This window comes from Somniosus microcephalus, chromosome 1 (assembly GCF_052327205.1).
Source record: "Somniosus microcephalus isolate GS21.2 chromosome 1, FLI_Smic_1.0, whole genome shotgun sequence".
In the NCBI taxonomy this organism is placed as follows: Eukaryota; Metazoa; Chordata; class Chondrichthyes; order Squaliformes; family Somniosidae; genus Somniosus; species Somniosus microcephalus.
This window is the reverse complement of record NC_140987.1, coordinates 427,234,843-427,254,124: the sequence shown is the minus strand read 5'-3', so window position 1 is coordinate 427,254,124 and position 19,282 is coordinate 427,234,843. Positions and strand designations below refer to the sequence as shown.

The window sequence follows — 19,282 nt, the reverse complement described above, 5'->3', positions numbered from 1 at the left end:
ACAGGAGCGACTAGCACCTGTACTCTTGGTTGCAGAAGTTTCAGAGTGGATGAATAATAAGGGAGTTAACTATTCCAGAAAAATGAATCCTGAGAGTGAGAACACAGTGCTACGGCTCGTGATCGATTTGAAGTACAGTTAGTGAGGTAAACAGGAAAAATTACCTCTAAATTAACAAGCATGATCCCACTCACATCTCCTCTAAAATGACTATTCACAGAACTTTAGACCAGTAAAAAAATGTTTTATTTAGCAAAATAAATAATAAGCAGACATTAAAAAAAAACACAAAGTGGAGGTACTAGCTGGCTACTACAAAATTATAAACGTGACAGTGTGGTACAATGCCACATTCCCCTGTTCATGTACATTAGAACTGTCCTCGCCAAAGCTTGATACTCCAGCCTATGTGAAAAAGTAATATATTTAGCCTGCCCTCTCCCAACGCCCCCCCCCCAAAAAAAAAACACTTCTATAAATAAGAACTGCCAAGTACTTGGCAACACTGAAAGCTTTACAACAAAATCCTTTTCCAAGTGAATTATATCTGTCAGTGGTAGGATGGCACATTTATTGCACATTGTAATAGTCTCCAGCACATAGGAATTCGTCATCGTATAATGGCTTAAAAATGACACTCCCAACGAGGTGGAATGTCTGTATTGTATTGTTCGAGATTTGTTGTGCTGCACTATACTCCCAGCATTTCAGTGTTAAGGATTCAGAATGGATAATCCGCCTCCTTTGTTCCCGCAGTGCTGTAAAGTGTGCCCTGTTTAATGTTTCCCAGAGTAAGCAGCTCGCCTTTTGGCTCTGTGCTTTTGATCATCATTTCCTTTCTCTTCAACAATCGATCATTGTTGATCGCAGCTCTCCCGTTTTTCAATGCCATTCTCTTTCCTCAAATCACTGGCATTCATCCTGCCAAACATTTAAGCTGTCCTTCAGGTCACTGAACATAGCAAAGGAACAGAAGAATTTTTATGATAAATGAAGATGTGTCCATTTGCCAATCTTTTGAAAATAATGAGCAGAGTCCTTTCTCTTGGCTCTTTGATTTTGTCTCTTCTCTGCTGTTCTTTTCTTTCAATATGGATGTTTATCTCAATTCCGCTCATTTTCCCAGTAGTACACAAATGGTGTTTCTTTGGCAACCAGTCTCCAGGCTTTTTAAAATCATCCCTACGGTTTATGTCCTCAGATACTGCTCAGTTTAGTCTAGTGCTATGATGCCATTTTGTACTGTAAGGTGTTACTTACACACATACCTTTCTGCAGTCCTTTCACATTTTTTGCAGGTTACATAACAGCACCAGTGATATTTGCAATTGCATCTCTCTATAACCGTCTCTGTGTACGCGTTGTATCCCCGACCACAGCACATCAGGTTACAGCTGTCGCTGCCCACGGAGGTCTTGTTGCACTGTCTGTATGTGAAGTAAATAAAGGAAGACCAGTTAAAGATAATTTCAAGCAACAGACCGTACTAGAATTACCATGAAATTGGACCTGTAAACCACTGAATACATCCATTGAATAGAATGACACCGAGCTGCCTGGGGCCTTGGAACATACTATAGTGTCCGGCACATGTTTGACCCTATCTGGGCTATTTAATAACTGGCAAAACCCCATATAAAGGGCACAGCACCAGACAGATCCCAGTCTATGCTGTTATCAGAATTCAGATGGGACACTACAATTAGCCTCAGTGACCCTCAACTATTATGGGGGTGGAAGGGTGAAGGGAAATAGCCCAGGTTTCGCACTCCTGGTCACTAACTGATGATCCCTTTTAGAAAGTACAAGTGTGTAGACATCTGATGAAGAGAGGGTTGATCTCAGCTGTGATCCCCTCTATAGTCAAATAGCAAGTTGGTTCCATATTTGACAAATCCTAAATGCCAATCATGTGCTTTATACCCGATGCATCCACTAGTGCCAAAATCATAAACGCAGCTAAAAGCAACAAGCTGCATCTGTCACATGGGCATCAGGAGGTGACCAAGTATATCTATATATATAAACGAGTTGGTTTGTCTGTCTGTCTGTTTGTCTGTCTGTCCGCTATACACTCAAAAGTTATAGAGCGTACCTACACGCATGTTATATCAAAAGAAAGCTTATCATTAGGGGAGTCTAACAGGCATATTTACTTTTTGGTCACACAAAAATTGTTCGGACACTATACAAAAAACGTTCAAAAATCCGCTCATTAGTGGTTTACCAATCCTACCGCTCATTAGCGTTGAGTGATGTGATGTTGACCAATCCTACAGTTCAATGACCTGATGGTTGACCAATCCGCCGTCTGTGGGCGGGCCTAATCGTGCAGCCTCCCGACACTTCGCCGCCATTTTTTTCATCCCCACAGCGACGGCACCAGCCAAACAAACCCCCACATTGCGGCTCCGGGAGCGGGAGGTGAGTTGGAGTCACTCGGGCCGGGCCTCACAACCGCTCGGCCCGAGACACAGAGCGGGCAGGGGAGTGTCAGTGGCCGTCCATAAACCGCGCTACCCGTGGCGCGGCGGCCGGGCGCACCAGGTAATCAGCTGGGGTCCATCTCAGCATGAGAGCCCGGCTGGGCCTGAACCGCTAGGCCCCGCACGGCCACCGCGGCCGGGCTCAATTTTCAAAGCCCTTCCCCGGGTGCCAAAAGAGGGGGAGGGAGGGAGGGAGATCAGAGGGAGAGAGGGGACATACAGGGGCAGGGAGAAAGAGGGGGGGAGAGAGAGAGAGAGGGGCAGAGAGAGAGAGGGGCAGGGAGAGAGAGGGGCAGGGAGAGAGAGGGGGAGGGACAGAGAGAGGGTCAAGGAGGGAAAGAGTGACACAGAGCGTGGGACCCGGCAGCACCCAGCCATAGGGAGGGAGAGGAGAGGGGTAGAAGGAGAGAGAGGGAGGGACAGAGAGAGGGAACAGACAGGGGCAGGGAGAGAGGGGGCAGGGAGAGAGAGGGGCAGGGAGAGAGAGGGGGACGGACAGAGAGAGGGTCAGGGAGGGAAAGAGTGACACAGCGCGCAGGAGCGGCAGCGCCCAGCCGTAAACCGCGCGGCCCAAAAAAGCCCTGGCAACACCGGGCACCCCCAGCTAGTCATTAATATATTTTGCCCACTTTTTCCCCCACTGTTTTTTTCTCTTATTCTGTTTCTCTTTGCAATCCCTATGGTTGTGAGATTTGTGAACATTATCACAAATAACTAAGTTTTTAGTGAAGGAAAGCAAGAGACAGCTATGAAGTGTGTGCCCAGTGGAAATGAAAGACCTCCACAAAAAAAAATGCTATCTTAGCATTCCGCACCATAGTGTAACCTCTCCCTTAAAAGTATAGGCTCCCATAAAGGTTTCATAATCCCTGTGCGGGCTGGCAAGATCCCACATCATTGGAGATCTCCTGTTCTATTCTAGCGAGAGAAAAGCGAAATGCCCAAGAGTTACAGGTGCAGTGCACTTGGGCAGAAGATTGTGATCTTCAGACAGGAGGGCAAGATCTATTGGAACTTCTGCCCAAAAGTGGGTCAGTTGATAGGCTGCTGATTCTCACCATCTAAACTCAACATGTGTGGAATGGTCACAGGGCAAAGCCCTGGAGAGTGGATGGCACATGTGGAATTGTATCTCAGCAGTACTGAATCCCATCTAGTCAGGAGGGGAATAAATCCATCACATCTAGTATAATAATTACTTGAATACATACAGGAAATGGGAGACAATGCAGGAACCACAGTTGGCCTGGCCCCTACCTCTCTTGAGTGCCGTAGGAGCCTTGCTTTTCACTTGTTGTGCAGTAGTCAGGTGAGCCCACCAGGTAAATCAGCTCACTCTCCCTAACCGGCCTTATGTCGAGCTCTTTAGGCACCAGCTGCTTCTTTGTGCCAACGTGACGGTGGATCACTCTGGTGGCTGCCAGGTATTTTGCCTTCAGGTCCACAGCAATGTTGTTTAGTTCCTGTAATCCCTTCCAACAGGTTTTAACAGAACACGAGCCAGAAACACCGTGGCACTTGCACTTGGTTTCCAACGAATCAATCAACATCTGGTAAGAGAGAATGCATGTGAGCGAGGTGGAGTGAAAATGCAAATCTTTGCCTGCACATAATACAAGGAGCATTGCTGCAACGGGTGGGAAGAGTTACCCAAGTATGGAGTGACGTAATAAAACTCACTACACACTTGGTTTGAGTATAAAGCCAAGCTTTAATCAACTTGTTTCAGAACATGGAGGTCTAGTTGTCCTTCACTAGTTCCTGTTTACAAAATGTCCATGACAAGCTGGGCCCATGCCCGAGTATTTATACTCCTTGGACGGCGCCATCAGCTGGCCGTCCAGCGTTATTTCATGAGTAGTTTCTTTATGATGATGAGATTTATAACATTGAGCAAGAAATGGCTCACTCAGCCCTTGCACACACCATGTAGCCTCTACTTCACCTATTTAATCTCCCACCGTAAAGTTCTACATAAAACTCCCTGGTTGCTAAATGTTACCAAGCATATCCATCTATCCTCATAACTGCACTTATTAACCTTCAGCTGTGCTCCAAACAACATTCTACTCTGACGATAGCAAAATACTGCGGATGCTGGAAATCCGAAATAACAACAGAAAACGCTGGAAAAACTCAGCAGGCCAGGCAACATCTGTGGAGAGAGAAACAGAGTTAACGTTTCAGGTCGATGATAACGAAGGGTCATCGACCTGAAATGTTAACTCTGTTTCTCTCTCCACCGATGCTGCCTGGCCTGCTGAGTTTTTCCAACATTCGACTCTCCTCACTCCTTCCCTGGATCCAGCAGCAAAGAAATCTTTGTCCCGTGTGGAGTATTTGATCATCTCGGGTTCAGGAAAGCTCATTTTCTGGCAAGGCTAGTAATCAGCCTATTCCAAAACCTCCACTTTAATACAAGATCACAAGACCGGTTTAGATGAAGAAGATAAAGAAAGCCATTTGGCCTAATTGATTTCATCCTTCCAGAATACAAACCCAATGTCTGCTGCAGGGAAAAATATATCTGCTGCAGTGTGGACTTCTTGCACTTTTGACGTTTGACGCTTTTAATGCTAGGGTTTAATTTCATGTTTTTTAAATTTAAAACATTTTTAAGGGTAGTTGTGACAATGTCATTTTCACCCCATGTTCTCTAATGTTGCACCGAATTAAACTCTGGTCTCTTTTTATCAATCTCAGATGGCACATTATTCCTCAGTGACTGTATAATTGGAGATCTGATCTGAAGTCTCCTTCAATGCTTTTCTCAGACAATGAAGTGCCCCATAACGGCCTACATGATGTGATTCCTGATTTTTCTTCTTCCTAAGCTTCTGTAAGGTGCCTCCCCATGAAAGTATAGCTAAGCAATGGGTGGATTGAGTGTAGATGCCCAGGTAATACTTTCAGGAGTGGGGCTACCCCAGGCACACTATTTACTCTCAGTATGTGGAGATGCTGTGGGTATATTGACCCAGAAATTCGGGTCTCCACGGGTGAGTACGCACGGGGTACTCACGTATAGGCCCAACGAAAGTGCCGGTTTTGTGCATGCACTGCGCATGCGCGGGAAACTGGAACTTCCGTTCCCTTAAAGGAAGGGGTTCAGAGGTCGAACGCGTGCGCCGGAGAGGCAGCGCGTGCGCATTGAACTTACGTTTTTCTTCCAGATTTTTCCGGGAGGGTAAGTCTCCAGGAGTTACACATATAAAAAGCAGGCACAAGGCCTGCTTTTAACAAGGTAAGTGGTGAATTAATTAAAATTAAAACATTTTTTCCACAGGTTTATTATTTTTAAATACTTTAAAGAAAGGTAAGTTTATTTTTAGCCCCGTTAGAAAATGTAATTTTTTTTTCAAAAATGTATATTGTTTAAAATAGTTATTTTATATCATTTATAGTTATTTTAAAAATGTGATTTAAAAAAAAAATTATTTGAAGTTTTAGCGATGTTTTGGGGCTTATAGTATTTATGGTTTTGACAGCTCTTCCTGTCAATTTTATGAATGGGCATTCCCTGCTACCACTGGCTCTCCATGGCCCACGGGATCCCAGGGGACGCATCGAACTAACTGCGCCCCTGGGATACGCAAGCACTGCGTGCCGGCAGTTGGAGCAGGCCCAGGATCGGAATCCCACGCTGGCCCACAGCTCAACGGCCAGTGCGCTAGGTAAGTGCAGGTCAGAGGCTTGCACCCATAGGAAGCCTCTGACTCGAATTTCTGGGCCATTATATAGCCTCAGTAAGTGGAACCGTTCTGTTATACTGCATATACTCTCAATAGGTGGAGCTGCCCTGCGTACCCTGTATACTCTTACAGGTGAAACTGCTGCATTATAGAAACATAGAAGATAGGAGCAGGAGTGGGCCATTCGGCCCTTCGAGCCTGCTCCGCCATTCAGCGAGATCATGGCTGATCATCCAAACCCTAGCACCCGGTCCCTACACAGACAGCCATCCCACCCAAGCCCTATCCCCGTAACCCCACGTACTTAATCCCCCCTAACACTAAGGGCCAATTTTTATCATGGCCAATCAACCTAACCCGCACATCTTTGGACTGTGGGAGGAAACCGGAGCACCCGGAGGAAACCCACGCAAACACGGGGAGAATGTGCAAACTCCACACAGACAGTCACCCGACAGCACGGTGGCATAGTGGTTAGCACTGTTGCCTCACAGCGCCAGAAAGCCGGGTTCGAATCCGGCCTCGGGTGACTGTCTGTGTGGAGTTTGCACATTCTCCCTGTGTTTGCGTGGGTTTCCTCCGGGTGCTCCGGTTTCCTCCCACAGTCCAAAGATGTGCGGGTTAGGTTGATTGGCTATGATAAATTGACCCTTAGTGTTAGGGGGATTAAATACGTGGGGTTACGGGGATAGGGTGGGATGTGTGTCGGTGCAGGCTCGATGGGCCGAAATGGCCTCTATCTGCACTGTGGGGTTTCTGTGATTCTTGTGTGGGTAGATTGATACTCTTCTGGGTGGATTAATCGGAGTTGTCCTAGTTATGTGTATAAATTCAATATATTTTCATCTCTGCAATGCTCTCCTTGCTGCCTTCTTGACTCCTCCACCCTACATGAACTTCAATTTGTCCAAACCTCGACTGCTCACATCATGTCTGACATCAAGTTCCGCTTCCTTACTAGTCCTGTCTTCACCAACCTCCATTGGCTCTCATTCCCCTAATGTATTGAATTAATATCCTTGTCCTATTCTATAAATCCCTTCAAATTCTACAATGCCTTTCCAACCACTATGACCTCCTCCAGCCCTACATGCCCTTGCTGTTCCAACTCGTGTCTCCTTTGCACCTACCCACTTCCTCCATTCTACCCTCCTACAAAAGCCTCCTCAAAACTTACCTCTTTGTCCATATGGTCAGTCACCTCCCCTAACTCTTCCATTTCCATCTCTGTTGAGCAGTTTGGGACATTTCACCACTACATTACATGTGCCATATAAATACAAGTTGTTGTTATTAGTGGAGTTGTCCTGGTGATATTGTACGTACTCAGTATATGGAGCATCCCTGAATACTTTATACTCAGTATCTGGAGCTGCACTGCTTGTACTGTATATCTTGGTATTTGGAGCTGTTCTGCTTATACATACATTCCGAGTTGCTGCTCTGGTTATACAGTATGCACTCAGTATATGGATCTGTCCTAGGTACATGGTAAACTGTCATTGGGTAGAGCTACCAGGTTACACTCTGCACACTCAGCTCTTGAGGGAAGCTACCTTGTTTATAGCCCACTCACAGCTGGAGTAGAGCTTCCCAGTTCTGGGGTAGGCTCTCAGCAGTGGACTGAGTTCAGCTGCCATAGTTAAACTGTGTAGATGGAAACAGTCAACTACAACATGGGGCGAGAATGAAGTACGTAGAAGGACATCATTTACTGTTGCAATGTGCCAGTGAATTTGGAGTATTGTGAGCGGTTCTGGGTACCACACCTTAGGAAGGATATATTGGCCTTGGAAGGAGTGCAGCGTAGGTTAACCAGAATGATACCTGGATTCCAAGGGTTAAATTATGAGGAGTGATTACACAAGTTAGGGTTGTATTCCCTAGAATTTAGATGGTTTAGGGGTGATCTGATCGAAGTTTTCAAGATATTGAGGGGAACAGATAGGGTAGATAGAGAGAAACTATTTGCGCTGGTTGAGGATTCTAGGACTAGGGGGCACAGTCTAAAAATTAGAGCCAGACCTTCAGGAGTGAAATTAGGAAACACTTCTACACACAAAGGGTGGTAGAAGTTTGGAACTCTCTTCCGCAAACAGCAATTGATGCTAGATCAATTGTTAATTTTTAATCTGAGAGTGATTGATTTTTGTTAACCAAAGGTATTGAGGATATGGGCCTAACGGCGGGTTTATAGAGTTAGGTCACAGATCAGCCATGATCTCATTGAATGGCGGAACAGGCTCAAGAGGCTCAATGGCCTACTCCTGTTCCTATGTTCCTATGATCTTGAGGTGCAAATTGATACTAATGTGAAACTAAGTACCAAAGTAAGGCTTATTTATACTGGCACTTATTTAGAATACATATCACAGCATGAATATTAGACACAATCTTTGAGGTGCAGTGTAACCATGGAATATGATGCAGGAAGAAAACGCTTCAGTCTGTTAGCCGTTTACCTGTCTGCCAACGTCATTGTTGTGCATATTCATCAGCCTGTTTGCCTGTGTTCCAGCCCTGTTGCCTTTCATTGGTGCATCTGCAAAAACAGAGCCAAGCTGCAGCCCGTAGCGGAGGTTGTCCCCACAACCACCCCACCTGAAGTCAGGCCCGGGCACCTCAGCCGGGATCAGACTACAGGAGCAGCTTGGCAATTCGCCAGAGGCACAGAACCGAGCGATGGAGTGACTGAGTGCGGCAGAGGAGAGGGCGTACACAAAGGATGATTCCCTTGTTCCTGCAACACATGCAAAATAAAGCAAAAGAGACATGAAGACCACGGTCAAATCTCACAAAGGTTTCAATGAAGACTACTAGTTATTAACGAGTTATTAACGTATACTATATATGCATCCTTCAGGTGAGGCTTTAACTGAGACCCTATCTGCCCTCTCAGGTGGATGTAAAAGATCCCATGGCACTATTTTGAAGAAGAGCAGGGGAGTTCTCCCCAGTGTCCTGGCCAACATTTATCCCTCACCACCAACAGCACTAAAACAGATTATCTGGACATTACCACATTGCCGTTTGTGGGAGCAAATTGGCTGCTGCGTTTCCTACATTACAACAGTGGCTACACTTCAAAAATACTTCATTGGCTGTAAAGCGCTTTGGGGCGTCCTGAGGCCCTGAAAGGCGCTATATAAATGCAAGTACCTTCTTTCTTTTTTGGAGACCTTTAAACTTGATATCCACCAATTCCTGAATTTTTCTGGATTGGTGCATCAGCAAAAAGCGATTACTGCCCATTTCTCAACATAAAAACACCAGAATTTTCTCTCCTCCCAATGGATCCCCAGATGAGTGCATGTCACACTAGTGATATCATCCTGTATATTGCGTGATAAAGTATGCACACAGCGTGTGCGAAGGTATTATTAGCTATATACACTGATCTGATTGAAAAAGGAAAATGACAAATCAGATGTTAACTGAGCCTTATGTGTTACGGATTTTTAGCTGCCATGCTTTATTGGGTAGCTGTTATTGGTATAGCACTGCCCAAGGAGCTTGTTCCCCACTGTCAAGTCTCCAATGATCAGCAGCTATAAACAATTAGCCTTTTCAGATAGCCTGGGCCCACGCCTCATAAATATCCCCCTCTGGCACTGGCACAAACATCAATCGTTCTCAAAAAGGCAAAAAAAAACGAATTCCAAACTATGTTAGATCATAATTTAATGGTGTTAACATAAGAAATCAGAGCAGGAGTAGGCCATACACGGCCCCTCGAGCCTGCTCCGCCATTCAATAAGATCGTGGCTGATCTTCGACCTCAACTCCACTTTCCCGCCCAATCCCCATATCCCTCGATTCCCCTAGAGTCCAAAATATCTATCTATCTCAGCCTTGAATATACTCAACGACTGTCCAATTTGCTGAAAAAAAATTAAAACATTTTTATTTGCGTTCTTTTTCTTGTCTTTCGCAGCTCATGATTGTTATTTGTAACTTTCCTGAGGGATTATCAGAGTATGATCTGGATATTTAAGCTTCACAGATGTGGGGGGGGGGGGGCGTGAAAACTACATCTCCCATGATGCATCTCTTTCTCTCATGTGCACATGTACCTGCACAGGCGCACATGCCTAGAATCTTTCCATGGCAGCTGAAAATCCACAGCACACAAGGCCAAGTTGCAATTTCTAAATTAAACCCCTGGTCTCAGGCAGAAGTGCAGGCCCAGGTGTGAGAGGAATATCCTCCAGGAATCTCTTAAGATTAAATGACCAATATTATGCATAAGTTTAGTCATTTATTTTTCAGAATTGTGTAATATTTGATGTGATTGTTAGGAATATTTTTAGCTGCATACACGTATCTGACTAAAAAGGAAAATGACAGACAAAAACAGACGTTAGAAATTACAGGGGCGATTTGGTTGGTGGTGGACTTGGTATTTGCCGTTCATGAAAGATCGATGTAAATCGAAGGATTTGATTGCTCAGTTCTCTGCCTACGCTGCTCATTCCTCATTGGTACGTCTGATGTGTTCACCTTTAGTTACTCAAAAATGTGATTAGTAACTAAACAGATTTGAGCCTATCACTTTTGTTTTCCCCTACATGATGCTGTGAAGGTGTGATGCCTCTGAGGTCACATTCTCAGCTATGATATTTCCTTCATACACTTGAAGCATGACTTTTAGTGTTATAGATTTGGGAAGTAACTGCCGGATCTTATCTTAATGCAGCCAGAGGAATCATTTCAAAGGGAACGAAAGGGGGTAAACAATGTTTGTGTACTGAAGAGGTTAGTTTTATTTATGTAATCATTTATTTTTATTGCTTTTCAAAAAGTTCTACCAAAACATATCCCAAGTGCAAGGGCTGGAGGGTGTATTTCTTCTATTATATAAAACATTTCTTGTTACATGGTATAATGCTCCAGTCCTTATAAACAGCGTTACCAACTGACAATGGGCAATACCATGAGAGGTCCATGAGTAGTTACAAAGCATAGAAACAAGAAAGAGCACATTGACCTATCAAGCCTTGCTATGAATCAGTTATATAAAGTTGCACTGCCATGGACCCTCTCCAAGTTACTTCATCTCCTGAGGGAGATTGAAATTACTGCCCGACTCCAAAAGTCAAATGGTCAACAACTTCAGGATATCCAATTAATAATGGGAGCTAAAAAGGATGTGTTGCAAGCAAATTATTGCACATGAATGGTACTGAAGGATTCAAACAACAAACATAAATCACTGGAAAATTTGCCCTTGTGGTTTATGACGCCATCTGGATCCATTGATTGAATTGCATAGAATATAAAATGATTGTGTGTTTACAAAGTGATGAAGCAATCAAAGGGTGCAAGTCATAGATCAGAGCAAAGACTGAGGGGATCAGCTGAACCCTAGGATTGTATTGCTGTCAATTGATTCATGGATATCCAGTTTTCTTTTTAATTACATGGAATACTTCTTTTCTTTTCTGCTGCTTTATGGTGATTGCTGCTTGAGCCCTTAATATAGGACCTCGCAGAATATTGGGTCTCTGGCTTAGTACCTCACAGGACAGCAGCTTATTTTGGATGATGAATTAAGGAGGAATTCATCATCCTCTCTATAGTATGACTTTAATTCACTTGTTAATATCAATGGCCTCTCTATCTTGGTATATATAATTGATACACTCATTGCAGTAGCTAAATCCTAAACCAAAGCAGGCAGATTTTAGAAGCTTGTTTCAATGCATGTTGAAATGAACTTTCAGTGTCATGCTGCAGTATCGGTACAATGCTGACTTCTAACTCTAAGGTTTTTTTATTCTATGTAGGAATTTTAAGAAGTCGGAGCGGAAAGCACCACATAGAACGCGCTTAAATTATATAAAAACAAATTGCATTTATTGTGTGACTTTCATGTAATAAAATATCACAAGGTGCTTTATGGGGTAGCTGCAGACAACGAGCAAAAAGTTGGAAAAAAAATTAGAAACTGTGTCTAAAAGCATGCTGTAAAGTATTAAGTGTTAAGAAAGGTGGAGAGAGGAAGCAAGACTAAGGGATTTGGGAAAGGGATTCCAAACTATAGAGGTATGATGACTGAAAGCTCTACTGCCTGTGGAGGTGCAAAGGGAACTGGAATACTAAATGTCCTGAAATTGGAGACTGCATCTGGGTTGTAGGGCTGGAGAAGATTGCAGAGGTACAGTGGAGCAATGCCATGGAGGCATTTTAAGGTAAGGACAATGATTTTAAAGTAAATGAATTGGGTGGATGGTATAATGCATCTTTCTGCAATCTGGAGGTAATATTTCAAAAATATTCGCCATCAACAACAATCTATTTATGATTAAGTGAAGAAACACTCTTAATTGCAGAATTCATTGATGGGAGGGTGATGTTCAGGGTATTTGATGCCTTCTCTTAGGGGTGATCTGTTGAATCTCAACACAATTCTGGGTCAACTGCACAGTGATTTTTATAAAACCAGACAGCAAGAACAAAAGTCTGATCTTTGATTGTTGCCTTTTTTTAAATCCTGTCCACAGGCACAGTTGAGCATATTTCCCATTTCACTCATGCATGACTAAACCCACTTCACTCATGCGCCCTTTGTTTTAAATGCCCAGCCTTATCCAGCTTTGCACTGTGTAAAAGGATGCCACCCTTTTGTTTTATTTTAAAAACATCCATTCAATGGCAGACAATACATTGAAAGACATTACTCAGAGTAATATCATGAGGCAACTCAGTGTGATTCTATCGAAGGCAACAGTAGGTGTACAGATTTAGAGTTCGTAATCTATGATTGGGTATGAACATTTTATTGTAAGTTTAATTTAACCCTAAAAAGAAATAGCTCGTAGAATTATAGAATAGTGCAGCACAGAAGGAGGCCATTCGGCCCATCGAGTCTGCGCCGGCTCTTTTGAAGAGCAACCCAGTTAGTCCCACTCCCTGGTCCTTTCCCCATATCCCTGCAAATATTTCTCCTTTAAGTTTTTATCCAATTCCCTTTTGAAAACTACTATTGAATCTGTACCCACCACCCCATCAGGCAGTGGATTCCAAATCCTAACCGCTCGTTGTGTAAAAACGTTTTCCCTCATGTCGTCTCTGGTTTATTGAACCCTTCAGCCATTGGAAACAGTTTCTCTTTATTTACTTTATCTAAACCATTCACGATTTTAAACATCTCTTTCAAATCTCCTCTTAGCCTTCTCTGTTTTAAGGAGAAAAACCCCAGCTTCTCCAGTCTATTCCTGTAACTGTAAACCCTCATCGCTGGAAACATTCTAGTAAATCTCTTCTGTACCCGCTACAAAGCCTTCATGTCCTTCGCAAAGTGTGGTGCCAGAATTGAATACAGTACTCCAGCTGAGGTCGAACTAGTGTTTTATATAGGTTTAGCATAACTTTATGACTTTTGCCAAGGATCCCACATGCTTTGTTAACTGCTTTGTTAACCTGTCTTGCCACTTTCGAAGATTTGTGCACAAACACCCCCAGGTGTCTCTGTTCTTACACCCCCTTTAAAATTGTATAATTTAGCTTGTATTGTCTCTCCTCGTTCTTCCTATCAAAATGCATCACCTCATACATTGCTGCATTGAATTACATCTGCCATGTGTCAACCCATTCCACCAGCCTGTCTATGTCCTCTTTAAGTCTATTACTATCTTCCTCAATGTTTACTACGCTTCCATGTTTTGTGTAATCTACAAATTTCAAAATTGTGCCCTGTACCCCCAAGTCCAAGTCATTAATGTCTATCAGAAACAGCAGTGGTCCTAGTACTGAACCCTGGGGAATACCACTATATACCTCCCTCCAGTCCAAAAAACAGCCATTTACCACAACTCTGTTTTCTATCCCTTAACTAATTTTGTGTCCCTGCTGCTCCTGCTCCTCTTCCTCTCCACCTCACTCTCCTTAAAACCTACCTCTGGTACCAAACTTGTGTCACCCCTCCCAATATCTCCTCCTTTGGCTCAACCTTCATTTTTTTTATTAGTCCTCTGTGAAAAGCCTTCAGACATGTTTCTATGTTAAAGATGTTATACAAATGCAAGTTGTGAGTGCTACATTATGGGAGCTGCCGTCCTTTGGATGAGGTGTTAAACCCAAGGCCCTAGCTGTCTGTTCAGGTAGATGTTCAGGTAGCTCCCATGGTGCTATTTGAAGAGCGGCAAGCTTTCCCAGTGCCCTGACCAACACTCTTTCCTCAACCAACTCAATTATTAACTTTTCATCTAATTTGCTGTTTGCTCTGTGGAATTGGCAGCTGTACAATGCTTGCATTTCAAAAATAATTATTTGGTTATGAAGTTCTTTGAGGCATCCTGAGGGCATAAGGCACTTCATAATTGAAGTTCTATATAGACATAAATTGTTAATCTGTTTTAGTGCTATTGATAGAGGGATGAATGTTGGCCAGGATAGTGGGAGAACACCCTGCTCTTCTTCAAAAAGTGCCATGGGATCTTTAACTTCCTAGGTGTCAGCCTTAGCTCAGTGTACTCTGGCCTCTGTGTGTCCAAGCCTCACTCCAGAGACATGAGCACATAATCGAGGCTGCTATTCTAGTGCTGCACTGAGGAAGTGCTGCACTGTTGGAGATGCTGTCTATCAGAATAGATGTTAAACCAAGGCCTCCTCTGCCCTTTCAGGAGAACATAAAAAAATCACAGGGCACTATTCAGAAGTGCTGGGGAGTTCTCCTGGTGACCTGGCCAATATTTATTCCTCATCCAACATCACTAAAACAGATCTCATTGCTGTTTGTGAGAGCTTACTGTGTGAATATTGGGTGCTGCATTTCCTACAATACAGTGACTACACTTCAAACAGTACTTCATTGGTTGTAAAGCGCTTCGGGACGTCCTGAGGTGTGAAAGGCGCTATATAAATGCAAGTCTTTCTTTTTCCCTAAACCGCAGACCACACTTCCATTTAATGACTGGTGGGAGGACAGCGCCTCTTAACACTGCAGCACACCCTCTTAGTACTGCACCTAGAAGTCAAAATAGTCTCGATGTAAGACTTAAACCCTTAAAACGTCTTTTTTATACTGGGAGGACTATCTGTTAAATCGCTCGCTGATGAGCTACAGTATCACGAAGAAACGTGCATTACCTCTGTTCAAGTCCGGATTGAAGTGGGGTGCTAAGTGGATGGAGGAGCAGTTCCACCTCATGTCTGCCATGGTTTTCTGGCACACCAGCCGAGTCTGCTTGGCCGCGAAGACGATGCTGTGCATGAGCTCCAGGTTCCTCCGGCAGAGCTGCAGCTGGTCCGGGACCAGGCCACCGGCCAGCTTACAATGCTGAGTGTGGTTCCAGCCTAAAGCCGGGCCGCTCACTGCGATGCCACTGTTAAACCAGAACAGACACGAGTTAAGTTTGTGTGTGTGTGTGTGTGTGTGCTCAATATCTGCTTCGTAAGAACATTTCGAAAATACACAATTCATCAAAATGTATTAACACAACTTGTTAAAATCCTAATGAGAGGATTCAAAGCACCGACCACACCCCAATGGCTCTTTCGATCCAGTTACCCACGATTTTTGGACTACTTGCATTTTATAAGTAAAAGATGATTTTTTTAGACAGAATAAGTAGAATAAAACGCGATTCTCTTTTTTAAAAATGCCCCTGGCTTCGTTATCTACCGGGACAAGCAAAACAAGTCAAGATTGTTTCTATTTTAAAATATGTTCATTCTATCGTGGCATTCACTCTTAAATCGATAGCTGTACCTGATAGTTGTACTTACAGCCACTGAATAGCGTCGCACAGCCGCCACTGAGGCACGACCAGCAGCAACAATATGCAGCGAATCCCAATCTCCATTTTCAATCTTCCCCAATAACCAGCCGGATGATCACTGACCAGACTCCGATACCCAGCTCGTCTGTCTGTGGCAGGACCTGAAATAACACACAGAGAGAGTTTGTAAACACATTTGAGAAGCTGCGTGGCGCTTGCATTAATCTTTAATAGGTTTTGGAAAGACATCGCCTATGTAAACCTTTTATCTGTCTCCAAATGGCTGGGGCGATGTGATCCAATTTCACAAAGTGTCCGAATCAAAGGAGATGGAACCAGCCAGCAGAAATCCGTCCAAATGAGTCAGTCTGCACTCAGATCTGTGGCTGATTGATTTAGCTGCAAAAGGGGGTCCGAAAGTTGTAAAAACTGCGCTTTAATCCCAGATGTGAAGTTTCCATCTATTCCTTTCGCTGCCTTTTTTTTTGTGGTGTGTTAACTTTTCTCCCAGTGCAGTTGTCTTGTGCGAATTCTGGGGTTGATTGATTCGGATTTGCAATACGCGAAGAGGCCGGTGTTCGGGGAGCCGTTTGGTGTGGCGGAGATCTCTCCTCATGAAGTTTGTTCCACTGGCCCTGGAATTCCCCCCCTTGCCTTTATAGCTCAGTGTGACGCGAGCCGTCGCCCATTCCAGCCAACGATGTGGATTTCAGGTGGAATGAATGGGGCTTGGCGGCATCTGCTCAGACATCAAAGGCAGGGAGACGGATTCCTGTTCATTTTAATCTTGCACTGGGCAAATACACACAGTGCAGCTCCTGCCAACACCATCCCCCATGGGTTTGCTCCAGGACAGTTCGGCGAAAAAAAACATTCATTATTGTACTGGAGAACGGGGCTCTGGCATTGAAATCCATTCAGTCTCCATCAGGGCTGGGGTTCCCCTCCCCTCAATTGATTATACAAACCGAACCAGATGGTAAAGGAATCAGAATTATATATTTCTGTTATTGAACAATTGCCCAAAAATATGGCGATCAAAAGCATCCGAGTTGAAGTAACTTGAGCGACACTGTTCCAGTTTTAAGGCGCCGATTGTCCCGAACGGTCTGCATAAAGCACAGTGAATGTACTCGGAGACACTCGGGGTTTACCCAGAGCTAGTTTTAAATCCACAGTTAAGGTTACACGGATACCGCTCTGCGCTGCCCACTGTTAATCTGTGAACAGAACCAAGTTTAGGTCTTTTTTTCTTGTAGGGCATCAAGACAGGTTTTAGAACATCCAGGCACCTCTCAGTAGTCAAAGTACAAACACCATTCTGTAAACAATCCTCGCTCCCTACGCTTTAATAATCCACAGTCATTTACAATCAGAAGAAAAACATGATTTAAATCGTTCCTAATTGCGTTGCTAGCAGTACCAAACTGATCGTATCCGATGTATATTTTCAATACCCAACGCTTTGCGTTTCCGTTAACGTTTCCTATTTTAGAAAAAACTCCTTATGGTAGACTAAATAGTGGCAGACAAAATAGGTATGAAGCCTCATCCAATATACACGCTTGTCCAAACCGGCTGGACCCAGACTGCCCATAAAACCTAACTAGCTGGTCCTCGAACACAGGTAACTCAATCATTTATTTTTTGCTTACAGTCCTTATTGGTTTGCCCTGTTTCACTGTTGTGGGTCTGGAGTTTTGGAAAGGGCTTTTATTAGTGCTGTGCCTCGCTGGTGGGTAAATCCTGATACAAAATACCAAGATCTGCCAGTATCAGCGACTTGAATTGCGTCCAGTTCTGGTCACCACACTTTAGAAAGGATGTGAAGGCACTTGAGAGGGTGCAGAGGAGATTTACCAGAATGGTTCTGGGGATGGGGGATCTTAGCTACAAGGACAGGTTGGAGAAGCTGGATTTGTTTTCATTAGAGCAAAGGAGGTTGAGGGGTGATTTGATAGAGGTGTACAAGATTATGACAGGTTTGGATAGGCTAGACGGGGAAAGGCTGTTCCCACGAGTTGATGGTACAAGGACTAGGGGACACAGATTTAAGATTTTGGGCAAGAGATACAGGGGGGATATGAGGGAAAACTTTTTTACGCAGCGAGTGGTGAGAACCTGGAACTCGCTGCTGACAGAAGTGGTGGAAGCGGAGACACTCAATGTTTTCAAGGGGAGACTGGATAGGCACTTGAGGGAAATAAACTTGCAGGGCTGCGGAGATAGAGCGGGGGAATGGGACTGACTGGTTTGCTCTACAGAGAGCCAGCACGGACTCGATGGGCCAAGTGGCCTCCTTCTGTGCCGTTTATGACTTTATGAGATAATGTATAAGCTAATTAATGGGAACACGGATTCAAACTTTATATCCCCCCCACTCCAGGCTCTATAGCACATATCTATGTAGGGCAAAATGTTTTGGAAGTCTTGCTTTAAAGGATGGATGCAGTGCCTTGTTCAAATCTGCTGTACCTTTGAAGTGTCTTTGAAATGAAAGTTGTCAAACTCAGAATTAGCATGAGAATGGGGCAGAGACGAAACAAACAGTGGCGGCGCAGACAGGGCATGCCCAGCATCTAATACATATTAACAATACCAGTATTTGTTCCTGTCAGATTAACTGTAGACAGATTGCAAAAAGAAACTTTGAAAAGTAAGGTAAATTTGTAGAGAGGTCCCCATGTGAAAAGCAGCTATCTAAAAATAGCTTTAATTTGGATGCATGGGGAAAATCATTTTGTTATCTTTTCCCATCATCATTCTTGTGTTTGGCAAGTACAGGAGTAAATATCAACAAATGTACACGATCAATTAAAATTTATCATGCAAGTGATAACCGGCTGGACCCAGACTGCCCATAAAACCTAACTATCTGGTCCTCGAACACAGGTAACTCAATCATTTACGGACCTTTAGTCTGTAAAAAAATGTGCTTAGTAACAGTAATGGACATGTTATGAAATTATAAATATATTGAGTGCAGGCTAGAATTGTTGTCTAACTGGTTGAACAATATATCACCCATCTTAAATGCAATGTAGATTGAGTTGTAAATAGTTCTGATTTTTTTTTAAATGGTTCTGATTGATCCCTGGGATGAGGAGAGATTGAATAGATTGGGCCTATATTCCCTAGAGTTTAGAAGAATGAGAAGTGATCTCATTGAAACATAAGATTCTGAGGGGGATTGACAGGATAAATGCTGAGAGGTTGTTTCCCCTGGCTGGAGAGTCTACAACTAGGGGGCTTAGTCTTAGGATAAGGGGTTGGCAATTTAAGACTGAGATGAGGAGGAATTTCTTCACTCAGAGGGTTGTGAATCTTTGGAATTCTCTGCCCCAGAGGGCTGTGGATGCTGAATCGTTGAGTATATTCAAGG

The 19,282-nt window shown here is 43.8% G+C and overlaps 1 protein-coding gene across 1 annotated transcript; it reads right to left on the bottom strand.

Moving 5' to 3' along the window:
• Positions 1-229: 229 nt before the first annotated feature.
• On the bottom strand, positions 230-17,369 carry LOC147125268 (protein Wnt-11b-like). The gene is made up of 6 exons (XM_086000277.1): positions 16,163-17,369; positions 15,908-16,061; positions 15,269-15,504; positions 8,641-8,918; positions 3,744-4,036; positions 230-1,427 (listed from the first exon to the last, which is right to left on the bottom strand). Exons 2-6 carry the CDS (start codon positions 15,982-15,984, stop codon positions 1,253-1,255), a joined length of 1,059 nt encoding a protein of 352 aa, XP_085856403.1. The 5' UTR covers positions 15,985-16,061; positions 16,163-17,369; the 3' UTR covers positions 230-1,252.
• Positions 17,370-19,282: the final 1,913 nt, after the last annotated feature.

Excerpts from the sequence above, each read along its gene's own strand:
- LOC147125268 (XM_086000277.1), bottom strand. The coding sequence starts at position 15,984 with ATGGAGATTGGGATTCGCTGCATATTGTTGCTGCTGGTCGTGCCTCAG. Across the intron at positions 15,505-15,907 it reads TGCGACGCTATTCAGTGGCT|TGGCATCGCAGTGAGCGGCC; the intron begins GTAAGTACAACT and ends CTGGTTTAACAG. Across the intron at positions 1,428-3,743 it reads TCCTACGGCACTCAAGAGAG|ACAGTGCAACAAGACCTCCG; the intron begins GTAGGGGCCAGG and ends CTTCACATACAG.